The sequence below is a fragment of the Canis lupus genome, chromosome X (genome assembly GCF_011100685.1).
Source record: "Canis lupus familiaris isolate Mischka breed German Shepherd chromosome X, alternate assembly UU_Cfam_GSD_1.0, whole genome shotgun sequence".
Classification (NCBI taxonomy): domain Eukaryota; kingdom Metazoa; phylum Chordata; class Mammalia; order Carnivora; family Canidae; genus Canis; species Canis lupus.
Genome location: NC_049260.1, coordinates 19,214,905 through 19,234,469, shown reverse-complemented (window position 1 = coordinate 19,234,469; position 19,565 = coordinate 19,214,905). Strand labels below are relative to the sequence as shown.

General features: G+C 42.0%; 1 protein-coding gene across 1 annotated transcript in view; it reads right to left on the bottom strand.

Annotated features, from left to right (window-relative positions):
• Positions 1-3,461: 3,461 nt before the first annotated feature.
• Positions 3,462-19,565, bottom strand: part of PTCHD1 (patched domain containing 1) — a 54,762-nt gene continuing 38,658 nt past the window's right edge. The window contains exon 3 of the mRNA XM_038587069.1: positions 3,462-8,794. Within this exon, the coding sequence (XP_038442997.1) occupies positions 7,140-8,794 (1,655 nt within the window). The 3' untranslated portion in view covers positions 3,462-7,139. The remainder of the gene's footprint in view (positions 8,795-19,565) is intronic.

The window sequence follows — 19,565 nt, the reverse complement described above, 5'->3', positions numbered from 1 at the left end:
GTACTGGCTTACCTACCAAATTAGTGCTGGGAATAAATGAATGATGCCCAGTCCTTCTTAAGACTGGGAATTGGTAAGATGGACTGACCATCTGGCATGTCCTTCCTCTTTCCTCCCCACTCCTTTTTCTGTTGTCTCAATCACAAAGAAAAATTTTAGATGAATTTCCACAATTCCAGACCTTGAGAGTGATGTCTGTGGTTTTGGGTCTCTGCTATTGTCACCTATGACTTAGGAAACTCCATCAACTGTTTCCTGCTATAGAACTGTTAGCAATTTGTAAATTTCAAGAAACATTCACTTCTCTGGTTTCTTTTTCTAAAGTGTACTGGCTGGTCTCAAACATCTCATACAGGAAACAACTAGAATGGGAAGGTAATATTTTTTATGGTTCCCTGCAGATAGCTGAAGTCCTTGGCCTGCCAAACCCCACAGAACCACAGGGCTGGGGCTGCTAAAGCATTTAATGTGCCTTAAGATGTGTCAGATATGTTGTAAAAGGCAGTGTACATGTATTATGTGTGTGCATGCATGTATGTATGTCTATGTGTTGTACTTGTGTTATGGGTATGTTAAGTGTACATACATTGTGTGTGTGTGAGAGAGAGATAGATAGATAGAGAGAGAGAGAGAAACAGAGTCAACAGGTCATTACCAATTTTGACTAGTCATCCATGGCCCTGAAAGGCATTATAGGATCTGACTTGGTGATTCTGGACAGAGAGCAAAGTCAATTTTGGCAGGATGTTAATTTAAAGAATAAAGGTCTGAAAGTCTGAGTTAAACATGTTGAGGGCTCACCCTGGAAATTAAGTACATTGTTTTGCCAAAGAGAATCATGGGTTTTCCCAGCCTGGAATGGGTAATGGAAATGGGCTGAATCTTTGCCATTTTGTAGAAAGTAAACAAAGCACTTAATAGATCTCAATGAATAGTCTTCTAACTTCACAACAGATGCTACAAAGTGGAATTAATATTCTTCTATCTCAGTAGAAGGCCCTCCTTGCCATGGCTGGGCAGAGTGTCATATAAATGGCACTATTTGGCTGCCAGTGCCTTCTTTGTGCTTCAGGGAAGACCAAGCAGTGGTTCCGCCAGCAATGCCGTTAGGACAATCCACATACATTCCATTGTGCCTAAAGTTATACCAGAAAAAGCACAAGCAACAGGTACAAATAAGTCGATTCTTTTCCAGCTTCCTCCGTCAGTGTACACCATAGCTAGCTTATGGCTAGGAGTCAAGAAAACTGGGCTTCTATTTGCATATCTGTGTCCAAGACACACCTGTCCTTAGATGTAACCATATGTCCACGGCCATGATTTCCTATTTGCCTACTACAAATATTATCAAGATGAATGAGACACAGCCTCTCCCCATTTGTTGGTGAGTCAGCTGCTGCAAGTGTGTGCACACATGCCTCGTGTAGACATCTAGCATAGCCTGGGAGCAGCCCTTCCGAGCATGTGGTATATTGCTGCCACACAGCATGTACCTGTATAACTTGGAAGTAGGCTCTTCTGACCCTGGTTCTTTAACAGAGCCCACTTTCATGTGCTGGCTTTGCTGGATGCCCCCTCTGTGTGTGGGGTGTGCTCACTGTAATGTTGAGGCTACATATACTTTGTTGCAACAGTGAGAATGTGGTAGCAGCCTGGCACTCTTTCTGCCAAGAAGAGCACAGTGCAGAGGTGTCCTTTCCCCAGTTCTACCCTGGAGAGTAGGTTTAGCTGGTGCTGGAACATAAACATAAAGATAAATGAATAGATGAATGAATGTGGAGTAAACGAATGGAAGTAGGCACTTGGCTGGGCATGAGGGACCAATATTTGGAAGCAGTTTTGGCTTCTTGGGAAAAATGTGGTTGAGAAACTCTTGACTGCCCATTAGCCAAAATGAGGACACCAGAATCACACTCCCAGTGAGGTCTTTATTAATTTCAGACAGTGGTTCTTCACCCTTTTTGGGTCACAGACCTCTCTTAGAATCTGATGACAACTATGAACTCTCTTTTTAGGAAAATGCACATATTAAACATACACACACGTTTGCATATAGTTTTAGGGAGTTCAGAGTCCCACCCTCCCACCAAGTCATTCATGGCCCCCAGGTTAAGATCCCATAATTTAGATACATAGAATTTGGCAGTAAAGTGGCAGAATGGAGGAAGGACTGAGGCCAGGAGACTTGAATTTGTAGTCCTGTATCTGCTTCAAACTAGCTCTGTGCATGTGATTTCACTGATCCAGGTTTCAGTTATCTCACATGGAAAATGAGGGAGTAAGCTTCATTCTATCCAGAGATTCATCTGATGTCAACATTCTGGAGGGAGAAGAGGCTGGCACATTCCACAGGAATGTACTTTGAAAAGAAGCCTTCTTTCCCTATCAGGCAGGCTCCTCTGAATGCTTGCCCTGCTAATTTTAATCTAACTTGAAAATCTGCACAGAGGCCATAGCTCTCTGGTTGCCTCCCTTCTTCTTCCTTGCATGGTATGCTTGTAGATATCAAAGAGGACTTGAAACAGATCACCTGGGCAGAAGGGGGGCAGGGGAGAGGCAAGGCTGGGGAAGACATCCTGACACTGCCTATTCAGGTGAACCGATTCTAGCTCATTCACTTTCCTCTTTGCTTTCTCCTGGACTGGCATGAAACAGAAAGAAACAGTTGTAACCACCACAGGGAGGAACTCTGCCATGTGCTGGCTGCAGCCATCGTCAGGTCTTTGCCAGAGAATCCACTAGTACTAATTTAATACTTTCCTCCGTGTTGCAGCTTTATCATGCTTTTAAGAAGTGAGAACCTTTGTGTTCAGATACCTGGTGCTTTTTGTGTAGCACAAACTTAAAAGCAAATTACCCAGCAGGAGTGTTCAAATATCTTCAATCAAGTCAGGCATAGTAATTAAATAGCAAGTGCCCTTCCCTCCTGACTCTCATCCCCAAGTGCCTATATCCTATTTTTTCAAGGATTACAGTCCAGCCCCAACATCCAGAGCTTGTGCCCTCTTGACAGTTGCCCCAACAAATTGGTCATCCAGGCGAATTCTGAATACCCTGAAATGAACAGGAGAACCCATCGCATATTCATGTAGCCCTAATTCTGTGCCCAAATCTGCAAAAATGTACTTCTCTGTAGCTTGACCTCATGGGCCCTACCTAGTGCTACTGTGTGGGATAGAGAAATTACAAATAATGTCTTGAGTTTCTTCTCTATACCAGCCCTTGCTGTGAGTGCTTTCTGAACATCCTCTCCCTTGGTCCTCATGGTAAATCTGCAACATCGCTCCAATGTAGACTCTCCGAGGGCAGGTATATTTTATCTGATCTGTTCGCTGCTCTGTCTCCAGTCTCTAGAATGGTATCTGGGTGATATTAGGCACTCAGTATATTTGATGAATTTAGAGATAGTTATCCCCATTTTACAGATGAGAAAACAGAGATTCACAAAGTTCAAACACTACTACAAGCTGCAGGGCTACTTTAATAGGATCCAAAGGAATAAAGCCATTATGAGGAGGATACCATTTGTGTTCAAGAGGCTCTGCCTCTGCCACACCCCCAGGGTGGCTGCCCAACCCACCTGTTCTTGAGATAGACACAGCCAAGCTCCACTGCTCAGGCTGGGGGCACGTGGTGCCATGGTCCTGGAGTGCCACTTAGAACAATTGAGCGGTGGTTAGTTAGAATAACAGGGTTATGAAGGGCCTCATTTAGAGCAGTATTTTGCATAAATAACTGTAGCCATGGAGGATGCCATCTGATTATCTCCCTTCTGAGTGAAAATTGAGGGGGCAAATATGGTAGGAAAGACGGAAGCCAAATGAGCAAACACCAACAACACACACTACAAACCAAACCAAAGCAGAACAAAACCCCAAACCCCATAACCCAACCAAACCAAAACTTAGGAGCTGGAACAATGAAGAGGGAGCTTCACGAGGGTTTGTCTTATTTTTTCTGTGGAGAAAATGTACTCCTTTTAGCCCAAGGAGGCCTCATGCTACTTGCTGGACCATTGGCATAGGGCTAAACAATAATGCCCTGTTGTAGTATCATTTTCTTTCTTGCAAACCCCAAGTTTCTTGTGAATTTACACTTTCTGCTGAGTTCTATTCAATAAAGAATATCACCCTGACCCTGACTTTTCTTTTGTTTTTTTCCTTACAACTGGCCAAGAATGCCTAAGTATCACAGTTTTTTTTTAGTTGACCAGGAGAAATATTTTTGATGAATGGAATGTTTTCTTTGGTAAACAAACACCAACTCAAAACCAACCAAATAAGTTTCTTTGGTAAAGTGAACATTAATGTCTTGGTTGGAGTTCATTGAAAAAGAAAACTTTTGCAAGTGTTTGCTAAGGATCGTTCCTTCCCTCTTTATAGCAATTAAAAAAGTAAAACTTCATGAAGTCAAGACTTAAATTTTATGGGGATGTGATTCGGAGTTGCTTCTAAAGTGTCTTCTCCGTGGTGGGGCTAAACCAGTGCTGTCGGAGCAATAATCATTAACGAATAAATAATCATGATCTAACAATAAATAATAAATCTTGGCATGCAGAGCCCCCTAGTAGAAAAAAAATTCATTCCATGGTCAGAATTCCATAAGCCTCGATTTCAAGTGCTGAAAAGGGAAGTTGACAAGGTTGAAAATGCCCTTCGTTTAAAAATACAATATTCCAAGGTATACAGAGACTCAATCAAGTTGGAAAACTACTATCTGTCATAAAACAAAGTTCCACAGCAAGTCATTCTGGTTGACCAAATTGAATGATTAAATTCTCAACAAAATCCATTTAATTGGCGTGTGTGTCGCATCAGTTTTGTGGAGTCGCTTTAACCCGAGGTGCTCCACGTGGCCGACACTAAATCAATGGCTGATTTAGAACACACTGTTCGGAAAATGATTTAGCAACATATGATTTAAGAATAAAACCAATCCCCTCTTCAGCTGTGTTTTATAAATAATAGCCTCATTGCAGGCCCCTTGGAGAGAGAATTGATCGCAGATCTATTATGCGAACTTGCCCTTTTTCGAGGACTGTACTTGTCCCCAGATTAAAGCTCATTATCTTCTAGTTGAGTGCATAACACGTTGGTATGATCGCTTAGTGTGTCTGCAGGAGAGACTGAACAAGTGTGTAATGCACTAGCTACGTAGTTAGAACTGTGTGAACAACAGTACATGAAATAGAAAGCACAGGTTTGCACTTGGTGCAGTTACATCTGAATCATTTGGGCATTTTTGCTGTTTGGAAAGACAATGGCAAACCTAAATCCCAAACATTACCCAGACATTTAAAAACAAAACAAAAAAAAAGAGTCTGCCTTGTGGCCCATAAAGTCCTATGTTCTTTCCTTGGAAGTGTACTTTGAAGGGAGTAATAGCCCTCTTAAGGGAAAATCTAAAAGTGGCCTGCCCTGTCTTAGGCATGCTGAAAAGATGGAAACCCTCTAGTGGTGTGACCTTGGCTGAGTCGCTTTATTCTCCTAGGTCTCAGTTTCCTCCTCTGCGGAGGATGGGGGAAGTTGCACAGTACATCCGCTAAGGTCCAGAGAGCAAAGGTGCTTTTGGGAAATGCTTACCACTATAGATGTCTAAATAAGCTACATTTCTAAAAGGGAAAAATACTGTAGACATTTGCCTCAAATGTGACCAGGATTTAGCTTCATTTTTATAGACGTAAAGAAACGCTGGAGTCTGGGGCGACATACACAGCCTCTTCCAATCAGAGTGTTTCTGTTTAGAGCCTGTAGAGACTGCAGTCAACAGTATAAACATCTAGGCTCGTTAATGTACAGAAGGGCCATGCAGTGCTTTGGAGGGGCACCGGCAGCGGGTGTGTGTGTGTGTGTGTGTGTGTGTGTGTGTTGGTGTAGGGGGGAACCAGGAAGATGAAAGTCCAGCCAGCTCAGCAGGAACATTTGACCATCATCATTGATCAGTTTGTCTTGGCGATTACATCCGTCTGTCTCCCCTTCCGTCCTTCATCTCCCTGTCTGCACTTCTATGAGGTTTCTCAGTGTCAGGACTTACACTCACCAGACAACTTCCTTTTCTCCTCTGTGTCTCTGAGCGGCCATGTCTCATAGCGAAGGCAGACTGGCTCTACCAGTTGAAAGCTATGGCAGGTAACCATTTCAGTGTTCATTTCTCCTTCCTCAGCTATGCATAGGCAGATGTTGCTTCTGGGTATCCGTGCAAAAACAGCATGTAGGGTCAAACCACAAACAGCTGTACCAGCTGGCCATATTTTTTTGTTAAAATGGAGACACTGCCTCTGTGTTCAAGTAGACACTTGCTTTTCCTCCATGATGCCAGGTATTTGGGTTTGGCTCTGCAGTTTTGGGGACTCAGAGCCTTCTGCCAAGAGCTGTAACTAATAAAGCAGATCCATTGGTGACAAGCAACAAGATATTCCAAAATAGAATCGCTCCAACACTGCAGTGCTGGAGCTGTCATTGGTTTAAAGGTGTATTAGCCAAATCATACAAATGTTAAAAGTATACTGATGGGGGGGGATATGATTTATTCATTCTAGACAACAAAACTGCCTCACCTGGGTGAATTTAGGGATCACTCAATTTCATTCCATGGATGCTGGCCACTCTACCATGTGTCACTTCCAAGGTTCTGGCTTGCTTTTGCTGGCTAGAACTTTTGAAAGCATCTCCTTGGGGTGCTGGGGAGCTAGATGAGACGGCTAAGACCTCAAACCACAGACTCTGCCTGGAGCTACTGCTCTGCAGAAGTTCTGGAAGCTTTATTGTTTGAACAATGCTTAAAGCTATTTCTGCCTTGGCAGCTGACCTTTCAATCAGTAGGTTTCTGTCACAATACCAGCAACATCTGCAGTGTGAATAAAATAGGATTCTGCTTGCTAATAAGCTTTCTTCTATTAGATCTTAGTTTAAGAGACTGTGTGTGTGTGTGTGTGTGTGTGTGTGTGTGTGTAAATTCTTTCTGGTAGCAATCCTTTTGTTTTAAAGACTGAAAATATGCAATGCCCATGTCCCCCCCTTGTCCTTTACTTTGGCAATGTCTGTTTCTGAAAAAGAAAGAACAACTTTGAATTTGTTTCATTAACATAATCTCTTTGCTCTCCATAAGACCTAGGGTGAAAATATAACAAGCAGACTCCATCACACTGTTGTAATTTGGTCAACCACTCGGGTACTATCAATATCCACCATTTCCACACATTCAATTTCCTCGCGGTTTTCAGGATTTTTCTTCTCTTTCCTTTTTTTCTTAGAGGGTGGCAGGAAAGTCAGTATCACAGGTAAAATGGCAAAGCAGTGAAAGAAGGTGACAAATGCTATTAAAAACAAGCACCTGAACAGTGTACAGGTCAGATTTGAAGGCACAGCTGCGAGAGGAATCAGACCAACAATATAGCAGAGGTAGCTCTGTAAAATAGCTACCCCATGCACTTCCAGGGCATTTTTTACCCATTTAGTTCTTGTGAAATCCTTGCCCAGAACAAAGGTGGATAACAGTGGAGCACAATTGTCAATTGTGTAGTTAATTCCGTAAATTAAGCATAGCACAGAAATGCAGTCCAGTTCGACTTTCCATAATGTCATGAAACCTATAACGCCAAACTCCACGGACACAACCGTTAGAGTGAGCCAGACATTGATCAGAGAATCTGCCACCAGGAATGCCGAGAAGAAGAGCAGGAACAAAGCACTGATGCAGGAGTTGTGCAGGGGGGCTCCCAGAGAGGAGGCATATCGATCCATATACACGAAGGACGGGTTGAAGACAATGAACTTCACCTTGGAGGTGACAGAAAGTCTCCTGAGGGTCTCCAGGAGATCATAGAGTTCTTCTCTGTTAGTTTCCATGGTCTTGGCCACCAAAAACATTCTGGAGGCCACTACATCAACCTCGTCATTGTACTTTTTAGAGAAGATGATGTCCTCTTGAAAATGTGAAAATTGGGGAGCTTTCAGGAAGGAATTCCTCAACATGTCTGTGAAGTTTTTCTTGGGCAAGCCAGTGGACACATTGAGTTTCCGAAGGTAATTTAAATAGCTCTCAAACCAGGATATCCGCACAAACCCCTTGGTGTATTCTAGCACGTCTTCTTGGACACTGGTGTTCCAGTATTCTATGGACTCGTATATGTAAAACCCAATCACTGGACTGTAGTTACTAAAGTACTTTTGCTGGGCAGTAGTGTACTCAATGGTTTGCGTCGCAGTTGCTACGATGTTACTAAGGTCTGACCCTTCACTGACCTGCAGATAGCCCATTAAGGCAAAGGAAATATAAATAAGGTAAAAGAGAACTACAAAAGGCTTGACATAGGTGTTGGTTATCCAGTCACAGTAATAGCGTTTGAGGAAACATACCAATAGGTGACTCTCGTAAGTGTTCGCTTCCTCGCCGTCGGTTGTGTCCTCGCTGAATCTGGCTGTCAGGAGAAACCTGTACCATGCCGGCTTCTCCTGCAATGCCTCGGGCTTTGGGACTTTTCTACAGAAGATACTATGCTGGTAATTGTTTTCTATGTAGCCAGTGAATACCAGGCTGGAACCGTAAAACGAGAGTACATAGAGGTAGTTGAAGAAGATTGCAATACAGGAATTGCAGCAGAAAATCCTGGCTGCCTCAATGTTCGTGAAAGGGCTGGCCCCTATGCCAAAGGTGACCAGGTACATGGCAGTGGTGAGAGAAAAGGAGAGCATGGAGTCTGCATAGACAGCTGCAGTTCTCTCTTTCACATGTTGGTCTTCTCTAGTTTTCCTCCAGGAGGATAACATTTCAAAAGTCCCATATAATCCATGACCTGAGGGGGCAGAAAAAGACCAGATCAGAAGTTGAAAAGACTAACCTCTTTAAAGAGAGGAACCACCTTGGTCATGGGGAACTACCAGGCCAAGGGAAATACAACCAGCCTTGGTGATGACAGGTCAATGCCAAGAGTTTCTCTTGTGGAAGACAGACCTGTACTTTAATGAATCCTGAATGTGAATGGCAAGCGAAAGAGAAGACAGAGGAGCTAAGATCTTCGTGCTCCCTTCTGGCTTAAGAATGCCGGATGGACTTTTGCCTGTGGAAAGCTGAGCCTCTTGGGGATTAAATACAGCGAAAGCTCAGGGTTGTTAGTGCAGCTTGCAGAGTTTTTGTTTCCCGTGGTTGATAGAACACTCCAGAGAAGGTTCTTGGCCACTCATGACTTGGCTTGTCATCCCCACAGGTCTGGCTGGAGGTCAGCACAGAGGAAGGCAGTGGGCAGAGGGTTCTGAGTTAGTCTCATCATCTCATCTAAGTTTGGCCAAGTGGAGGGCTTTAGTGACAAAGAGTCACTGTATTTAATTAGAGCTTTGACAGGAACCTAAATCACAGCCTCTTCCCCCACCCCCCACCCAAGTATCTGTCCAGGAAGCAATAAATCTGAGACATAGAGGGAAGCACAGTAAATAGCAGTGAGTTTGAGTGAATAGGAAACATGAAAGATGGAACACGATTCACATGAACTCTCCCTACAATTCTTAAAAATTAAAATTCTGCTTGCAGGTGTATAGCTTGCATTTTGTCTTCGGGGACCTGTTTGACCAATTTTGCTTGTTTGTTGATGACGTATCAAGCAGAGGGTGACTCTGCCGGCTTCTCTGCACTATTTGGCAATGGCCTCTGAGGAAGAGAGCCAGATCAGTAACCTCTTTCCTTAACTACTTTGTGCGTTGCCACCCTTGGTTAGTATTCCAGTAACACTGGAATAGCAGAAGCAGGGCAGGTGCCCATGTTTTGACTCAATTCTACTGCTTGAGGCTGGATCTAGCTTGGATTTCTCCCACTTCTCCTGGCTGGAGGCAGACACTTGCCCGATGGCTCTCCCTGGGTTTTCAGGCCACTGAAACACTGAAAAGCCCACCGCAAGTGCCCCGTTGTGGCTTTCAGTAACCCCTCTCTTGGCCCTAGGATCAGCAGATCTAATTTTCTGCTTCTATGCCTTGGCATATTCAGTCCCATTATCGAGGATAATAAAATCTTTACCCGGTGGTACAATAGTCTTGTTTTTAAAAAGGAATTTAAAATCTCTGGCCAAGCGTAATGCTGAGTGAAGTGAGTCACTGTTATCTTGTATGTACAGTAACTGGGTGAACATCTTCCCTTGTTCCCAGGCTGGTATTTATATCCTTATTGTGAAGTCTTGCTGGGTCTCCAACCTGAATGCCCATTTCATAGTTGTGATATAGACCTGTTTCCTCGGAAGGATTTGGTGTTTATCTTAATTTACGAGGCATCATTCTGCAGCCACTTTTAGAAGTAAGGTCAAGACTGTCAATTTGATAACTGGCACTGTGGCCCCTGTTAAATTGGAGTCACCTAAACTCCCCAGACATGAAGGGAAAAGTGCACTCATTGACTGGCATCCTGTTAATTATGTTTTAGAAAGTTAACGTCTAGTCTCAGAAGGGAGGCCTATTTATTAAGTCTGTTTCCACGCTGTCCTCAGGAAGGACAGACTGACCTTTGATTAAAATTAGTAACCGATCCCCGGACAATGAGAATAAAAAGAGGATTGGTACGTCCAAGGCATCTGCACCCTGGGGAAATGATACTGACCGTTTCATCTGGGGCCATGTAGACTAAGTTCTCTTGGCTAAAACACACTTTAGAGTTTCACTGGAAATAGCAAGTGGAGATTTTTTAAAAATAGTATTTACATGCTAGAGACAAGGAAAATGTTTTAAAACAGGGCTTTAGTACTGAGTCATTAAATATGGTAAGAATATAAGAATGCATATAGCAGGATTAGAATTAGTCATATAGTAGAATTTAAATTAAATCTGTTCTGCAAGTCCTTTTTTTAAGTCAATGTGATTGATGTTTTCCAACATTATCTGACCCTGACTCTTGTTGGAAAATACTGTAAGAATCCATTTCTTACCACGCTGTTGAGTAGTCTTATAGGCTAAGTGAGGGAAAGGAATTGGAATTAACAGAGGTGTTAGGTGAAAAGAGTGAGGCTCAAGGGTCCAGAATGAAAATAATCAAACTCAAGGAAAGGTGGAAATAGGCTGTGAGCTTGTCTCCCAAGTTCTGTTGCTGCATTTTAAATGCCTTGTCCTTCTACAGTTTGGTCATTTTTATGGAGTCCCGACTCTCTTTGCATATGCTCTTGGTTTTGGGGACAGCTCCAGAGAGAATTTTTGTTTTATTCTTAGGGGCCTTTGGAAACTATGCCTTTCCCTCTTTCTCTCGCTACAGTGGTGTGCACATGTAGACCAATCATGGAGGCAAGAAGAGATGGCCCTGAGAAAGAATCTGTCCTACCTCATCACTCAGAATTTGTTGCTAGTCATTGTTGATCTTGCCTCCAAGGACCCCCACCATCCTTCCTAATATACCAGGTTCTTGTTTCTCAAACCATACCTTTCTGGTGGATGCCTACACCCTAAATGCTAAATCGGAGGTGTGTGGTGTCTTTAAAGAGCTCTTTGGATTTCAGGGACAATTGTGGACATCATACCTGGGCCTCCCTCCTGATTTTTAGTCAATCCAGAGAAGGCTGAGTGCCAGCATAGCTGTAGGTGCCTCCCAGGGATTAACAGCCTGGAGCACCTAGCTGGCACTGCACCTGATTCACAGCTGAGTACTTAGATCGAAGAGGTCAGTCTGTTCCCCTAAAGGAAAGCTGAGCCATGGAGTTTCTGTTTCCTGGCCGAGACTCAAGGGGAGTCATATTCCAGGAGCCCTAGGAATATCCTGCCTGGTCCTGCAATCCCCCAGAATGCCTACTATGCCCACAATTACAGCCAAATTCCCTTTGGTTCTGGCCTTCGAGGGTGCTCTTATAGGTGCAAAGGCTTCTGGGACAGTGGTCTACTGAAGCAGCTTCCCTTAGGTCTGGGGGTGGGATGGAGCCTGGAGATGGGAAGGCAGTGAAGAGGAAATTAGAGGTAGGTGGATTTCACAGAGACTGAATCCTTTGCATTTTTTCCTCCAGCCAGCCCTGGCCTTATCTTTTGTAGCTACTTGAGAAACGGGCCAGTGAAACCCAGGAAATGCAGGGAAGAATGGTTTTGGTAGCTTCCGTTCCTCTCCACTTTCATGTCTCAGCAGGTGCCTCCCTTCTTCAGTGTCACCATCATCCATCATCCTCTTAGCTTTGGGGCTGGGGTCCAGCAAGCAGGACTTTGAGGCCAAGTCTCACAGATGTTGGCAAACAGATACCGCATGTGGATTGAAGATACTTTGCAGAGGTTTGGCTGTCTTTTTCCCTATTTTTGAAAGGTGCTTTAAAAGCAAAAATATTGGGACACCTGGGTGGTTCAGTGGTTGAGCGTCTGCCTTTGGCTCCAGTCATGATCCTGGGGTCCTGGAATCGAGTCCTGCATCAGGCTCCCCACAGGGAGCCTGCTTTCTCTCTCTCTCATGAATAAATGAATTTAAAAATCTTTTAAAAAAAAGAGCAGAAATATTGCTGTCTTCTCTGCTCTCTAGTTTTTAAATTTTCTCTATGAAGTTGGAACTCTAGAAGCCTCTCTATTAAATCTAACCAAGAGATGTATGTCATTTGTGCAAAGCATCATTTTGGCAAGGGACCATTATCCGTCTCTGGTGTTGCAAGCCTGTTCACGAGCACTCTCCTCGCAGCAGCACCCACATAGGGAGCTATCTAAACCTCAAGTTCCAAACAGATTTAGCTTTTGGTGACCAGAAGCCCTGTGGTGATAATAGGAGCTGGGGCTCAGCATCACAATGGCAGGTCCATAGCCTGGGACTTGAAAGTAAAGACTATCCTGGTGAGCATGCCAGGGACCAACCAATATTCCCAGGCATTCCCTCTCTTACAGTCACAGTGTTTTAAGGCTGAAGAGTTGCCAGAGGGAACTGCTAAACACCACATATTGATTCTATCAAATTCTTAAGATAAAGATGCTTTTAAAGTATTCACTGGTCTTTTAAAAGCACATGCAAGATGTTTGTTTCTGTTTTGGTACATTGCTTGTCTATGAAGTTACGTGCATATCAGTATGTGTCAGGACATACATACAGGCCCAAGTTTTAATTATTCATGAGTGAACACTTGGAGGCAGTGGGGGCTTTTAGCCAGGTCCTGGGATAAGAACAGTGGAGCTCTCCACCAGCGTTCAGATACAGCTGGTGCTAGGCACACAATTTACATTTTATTAGCAGTAGAGTTTGGGACTGTCATCTAGTAAAAGTAAATACTAGGGGATTTAGGCTAATAATTTTTCTTCTTTTCCAAGTGATTTTATATCTGTGCATGCACATGACTTTCAGGCTTTGGGGCCATGAAGAGAAAAAGCAGCATGGGTGATAAATAGCACTAATGGTGGAAAAACCTCAACTGGCTAATCCTCCAGTCACTTAGGGTGAGTCTCAGGAACACTCACAGATTAAATCTCACCCTCACTCAGACCCTTTTCTGGGGCCTGACCAAAGCCTTCAGGGTTGTTTATAATCCACTAATGCAAGAATCCACCAACGAATAGCTGAGTGTTAACCCAGCTTTACCCAGTAGATGTGCTTCTGGAAAGCTATTCATAAAACAAATCATATTTTCAAGGTATTGAATGGTTTTGCTATCAAAGGCAGTCTGGTGATTTGTTTACCTTTTTGTCAATGGATAATTCACAAGCTAATTGATCTATTTTGTGCATCTGGATTCTGTAAGGCAGATTTTTCTCCGGATTCAGACTTTTCTGCTTTCCCCAGCACACACGGACACAGGCTGATGCCTTTGGGCACTGCTCACATTTTCATCCTTTCCCTACTAGCAGGATTTCCTCATCTGAACTTTTAGAACACAAGGAGTAGCTGAGAAGATGAGGAGGTGAAATGGGATGGCTTGCTGATGGATGGTCTTTTAGTTTCAGTGCAAAAACATTTAGTATTAGGAGACAATGAAGCCATTTATAGCATGCCTGCACAATGCCAAATTTCTTATGTGGAAATAAAATGAAAATGACTACATTCTTCTAGAAGACCCAGAGTATAATGAATGCATGAGCAAAATCTGCTTAAAACATATTTTACTCTTAGATGAGCTTCACTAAGTAGCTCATGTTCATAAAATGCTTTTCTTTCAGTGACATCCCCATAAATTCATGATTTTTGTTTTTTCGAGAAGAAATTTAAAGTATATGAATGTCTGGGTTGAGTAACATCTATTTTCAGGGAGAAGTTCATTAATTGGGTTACATTTACACTTTGCCAGTTATAAACATTTACTCTCTATGCTGAATTGTTTGGTTTATCACAGCCTGCTTTGTGTCACAGTTAAGAGTGAGAGTAAAGGAAGGTGTACTCTGCCTAAGTTAAGACGGATACACACATCTTATGCTTTCTACCAGAGACTTGTCACAGTTTGGCATTCTAATCACAGCAGTGGATTTTAACCTGAGAAATGCTTTTCCTTCATTAGAGAGTTGCAAATAAGAGTCCAAGAAATGAATATGCTAATAGCTCTTCCTTGTCAAAAGAAAGGTATTTAGATACTGAGTGTGTGTGTGTGTGTGTGTGTGTGTGTGTATGCGTGCTACATAAAATCAGTGTCTGTAAATGGGGCCCAGAGTATATGCTCTGGTCATTGTATAATATCTTTACATATAGAAGACATATGTAATATATAAATATATGTATATATATCATATCCTATTCAAACATCTTATATATTTACACATAAAATGTGTGAATATATACTATATAATAGGGAAATACATAGTATTTATATTCAAATATTTAAACAGTATATGCCACATGATATGTTATAAACACATGAAATACATATATATGCACATGAACTTATTGCATAACACATCAAATTACATATGACATATAATATAGCTCATGTGATATGTAATATATACTGTGCACACACACAAAGGATGAATTGTAGGCTGATTTGAAAGGTATTTTACTGCTGAGGAAGAGAAATGCTAGTGCTATTATACTATTGATGGCAGAGAAGAGGCTAGAATCCTTCTCTTATGTTCCATCTATGTTTTGGGTCTTGGCTGCTGAAGTAGCCTAGGTGAAATGCAGGGCTTCCTTGACAATGACTGTGCATCTGCTTGCATTGTGAGCTCCTGTAGACCCATTTGGTCAATACTACTTGGCCCCGGCAATGACTTTCTGAGGTGCTGGTCCAAATGCAACAGCAAACTAGGTATTTTTCTTCATGGTCTGTTTTTACCAGCTCAGTGTTGTGATGTTGCCTCCTGCTGCCTGGCCTGTGTAAAATCTGCCAATCCCCCACTCCCTAGACTAGGTGGGGCAAGCCCACCCAGATTGTACCAGGAGACCAGGGTCAAAGAAGAAGTGTCACTGCATTCCTCTGCCTAACTGAGCTCTGAGTTCCTGGACCTGCCTCTCTGTCCTATTCTTGCCCTCCTTTATGGTTACGAATAGAACATCAAACATGTTTTGTTCCATCTTCCCAGACCTATTTCTCCCCACCCACCCCTTGCTGTTATATGATGGGTGGAGCATAACAAGAAGGTGAGAACTACCCACAAAAGTAGACTGCACAATCTCCTTGTAAGTAGGCCCCAAATGACCATCAGACATTATGAAAAAGATATCCAGGGAAAAAAACTCCATGAGATGTAAACAAAACCGGAAACAATAAAGCCCTTATAAATTAGGGTTTTTTTTCTCCAGAAATTACTGAACCAATTAGTGATTTATATCCAAGCAGAGTATTTCCACAGCATTCTACTCCATCATGTAGACTGTCATATTGTTGCGAATAATGGACTTCTACAATAATGTATTAGGTTGAACCATAAGAAATTACTGCTTTGTAGTTCAAAAATGATACCAATTTTGTAGGTCAAAAATAGTTGAATATTGGCAATTTCCTATGGTTTGAACTTTATTATTATCCCCCCCCCCACACACACACATGTCTCATGACTTTAGAAATATACCAGAAAGGGGCACCTGGCTGGTTCAGTCAGTAGAGCATGGTACTCTTGATCTTGGGGGTCCTGAGTTTCGAGCCCCAAAATGGGTATAGAGATTACTTTTTTAAAAAGAGATATAGCAGAATACTCACCAGGAAAGCAAAACCTTTCAGGTTTACTTGAGTTTAGAGCAAAAATAATTAAGAGTTCTGATTTCCCAGAACTGACTTTCCTGCACAGGAACTTTCACCTCTTTATAAGCCTGAGCTCCATACACTGCATCACATTCCAGGTGGCATCAAATGAGGACAAATTCTTGGAGAACTGAACCTGATCTTCTGGTTTCTGCTAAATACAGATAATCTTAGAATATACCTGAAAGGAACCAAACGCCCCTGCTATTATTCTCCTCCTAGAACTTAATTACATCCTTTCTTCCTTTCCCATTCTTGAATTTGAGTTGCCTGGCTTGATAATTCAGAAGGAAAAGAGCACCCTGGACGTGGCATTTGACCTTCTCAAAGTCCCAAACATTTGAAAGGGCTGTGACTCCTTAGTAGGTCACTGTGATCATATAGTGGTTAGCAGTCTGTTGTGAAAGGGCTTGAAGAATATTTTTCTTGAATGATATTTTTTGTCTCATCTTATCTCCGTGCCTCTTGTATCTTGATAAATGCAAAGCAACCCTTATAATGTACAAACTAATATCAAAACTATTTTTCACCACAACTTCAGTTCTGCCCTTTCAGGTGGTCAGAATGTACGTGAAGCCACAAACCTTCCAAATGAAGGAAGAGACCTTCCTTCCATTCCCTTCTACATTCTCCAACATTCCATTCCCTTCCTGATTTGTGTCTGACCAGGAAAGCTGTGGAAATGGTAAGCCTGTGAGGAGAGCTTGCATGCATAGAATCTTTGCCAATTTCTTAAATCATAGCCAACTGGAGGACAATGGTGTAAATCCTCATCCTTTAAAGGAAGTTCCATAATGGATTAAAATGATGAGTGTCATATGTTTACATTGGCAGTTCAAGTACTTCAGTACCTGATATTAATATAGTTTGGAAAGAAAGGATATTACTTTATGCATAACAGGTATGGATGAGATAAACTCTTCCTCAAGTTTATAGTAACTAAAAAATGTCAATGGGCATTTATAATGCTATAGACCTTTAAGGACTTCAGCTCTAAATAAACTGATCTGACTCATATGGACAGGGGTTTTGGCAGAAGTAGGATTGTCTAATATGCATGACACTGATTAAAAACATTCTAAATCATGATGTATCTATGCTTACATCATTGCCAAAATGATTCATCTGTGTAGGATATATTCTTATTGCCAGAGATGTCACGTATCATCTTGGCTAGAAACACACAGTCACATCCCATTATGGCGAACTCTCAGAGTTTATCCAAATTCTTTCCTATTCTGGAATTTTGTCAGGTTAATACTGCTTGACACACGTGGTCTTAAAATTTTCCATTCTAAATCTACTGCCATTTTGGCATTTGGCTGGATCTGGCCTTATGTGACCGGCATCACACTGAGAATGTTTAGTTTGCTGAATTTTAAATATAGTGTTTATCACATTATAGACCTGTTGTTGGCCAAGGAAATCTCTGTATTAAAGACTTTTTCTAAGATACTTTTCCTTTTAAATGAGGCCATATAGTTTTAAGTTTTTATTTGATACTGTATTTATATAACATAGAAAATCAAGAAGTTTTGCTTAAATCTTAGTTTAAGTATAGACATTCTATGTTATAGACAGACAAAATTTAAAACTGGACAGTTTATGGACTCATACTGCAAAACCCTTAGCACTGCATTGTTCCTTGGTCATTTGAAATATTTAGTGGCATTTTAGGGCTGGTCATCAAAAATCCGGAATTAAACATTGGCCATAACTGCAACATTTACGAACATGTTTTTGCTTGTATTTCATTTCACAATAACATTCTGAGAATGAAGTTTATCTGCGAAACACAGAAAAGTGACCATCCTAAATCCAGGCACTGTTGGTTTTATGAGCATATTAAGCACCCATTACATGGTGCAAAATATTTATTGCAAATGGGCCTTTAGCTACTAAAATGCATAGCTTCCTTTCATGTTGTGACTAAGTAATTTGAGATCTCTTTGGGCTGAAAGTGTACAGAAAGGTTGCATACTGATTGTCAGCAGGGAAAACTGCCATCAAATCAATGCGTGTAACTTTCCTCTCAAATTGCAAACAAGGAAGCATTGGGTACCTGCAGCGCTTGCTCTCTTTCACCACAAATGCCAGATTTTTCTGAATTGAACTCTGACGTCAAGTTCAGTGATAGCCAGTCTCTGTGGAGTTGTGGCATTACTATTTGTGGACTTTTCTGAAGCCACTTCTCAGCTAACAGCATCCAATCTCTTACATCTTTGCACCGATAACTAGCTGGTATGTTCCTTTTTGTGCTTTTATTTATGATGCTTAAAACTTCTTTAGGAAGTACAAAAATAAGTTTTAAGAAATCTTAAATATCATAACTTAGTTTACTTAATAAAATTAATTAAGAGAAGTTTCTAATATTCCATTTCATTTTACTTGGTGAAATTAGTTTTAAGAAGTTTTGACTATTGCTATGTTATTTTACTTAAAAAATATTTTTAGGAAGCTTTAAATATTGAAGTTTTATTTTACTTTATGCAATTAGTTTTTAGGAAGTTGTAAATAGCATATCATACTTTGGGCTCACTGGTCACATCTTGGAGTGTCATCAAACCTGGGCCAATAATCCTTTTTCTAGCCCTGACATTCTTTCTTCATGATCTTAAAAACCCACTGTCTCCCATCAGTTCCCCACTCTTTCCTTATTCCTGTTTTTCTTCTTGCCCCAAAAACAATCAGAATAAAAGTGCTGCATTTTTAAAATGAAAAGCCAAAAAATAAAACCCAAGCATGGAATTAGTCATGGGCAAAACCTCTTCATTTAAAGAAGCCTTGACTCAAACCTCCAAGGAAGCTACTACCCAGGTACACTGAGTCTTCAAGGAACCACCGTGGATCCCATCATCGGTGCATGACGTCTTGGGGTTCAAGAGGCAAGTTATGCTGCCTTCTTCACGGACTGAATTAGGGAGGAAGTATGGCAGCCTCCTTCTCTCGTATTTGGCGGCGATAAGCAAGCCATCTGATGAATGTGCAACTTGCTTGGTCTCCGCAGCGCCCCCTTTGCCAGGAGCTACCATGTATGTTTTACTGCCTAAGTCTGCATTCCCACAGGCCTCAGAGCATGGAGGGCAGCACGCATTCCGCGACCTTGCAACTCCACCACCCTGCTTATAATGTAACCATAATGCAGCTGAGATTCCTAAGTAAATTATTTTCTTTCCTTCCGCTCCCCCCAAACAGGGCATTAGGCATTCTAATGAACTCAACCATAGTTCTTTCTCATTCAATGAAAAGTGTCACTTCATTTGTCATGTCAGTATCTGATTCCCAATGACATTTTAATTTTGCTAAAGGAACCAATGAGAAATGGTCACAAAAAGGGAGGGGGATCCCTGGGTGGCGCAGCGGTTTGGCGCCTGCCTTTGGCCCAGGGCGCGATCCTGGAGACCCGGGATCGAATCCCACATCGGGCTCCCGGTGCATGGAGCCTGCTTCTCCCTCTGCCTGAGTCTCTGCCTCTCTCTCT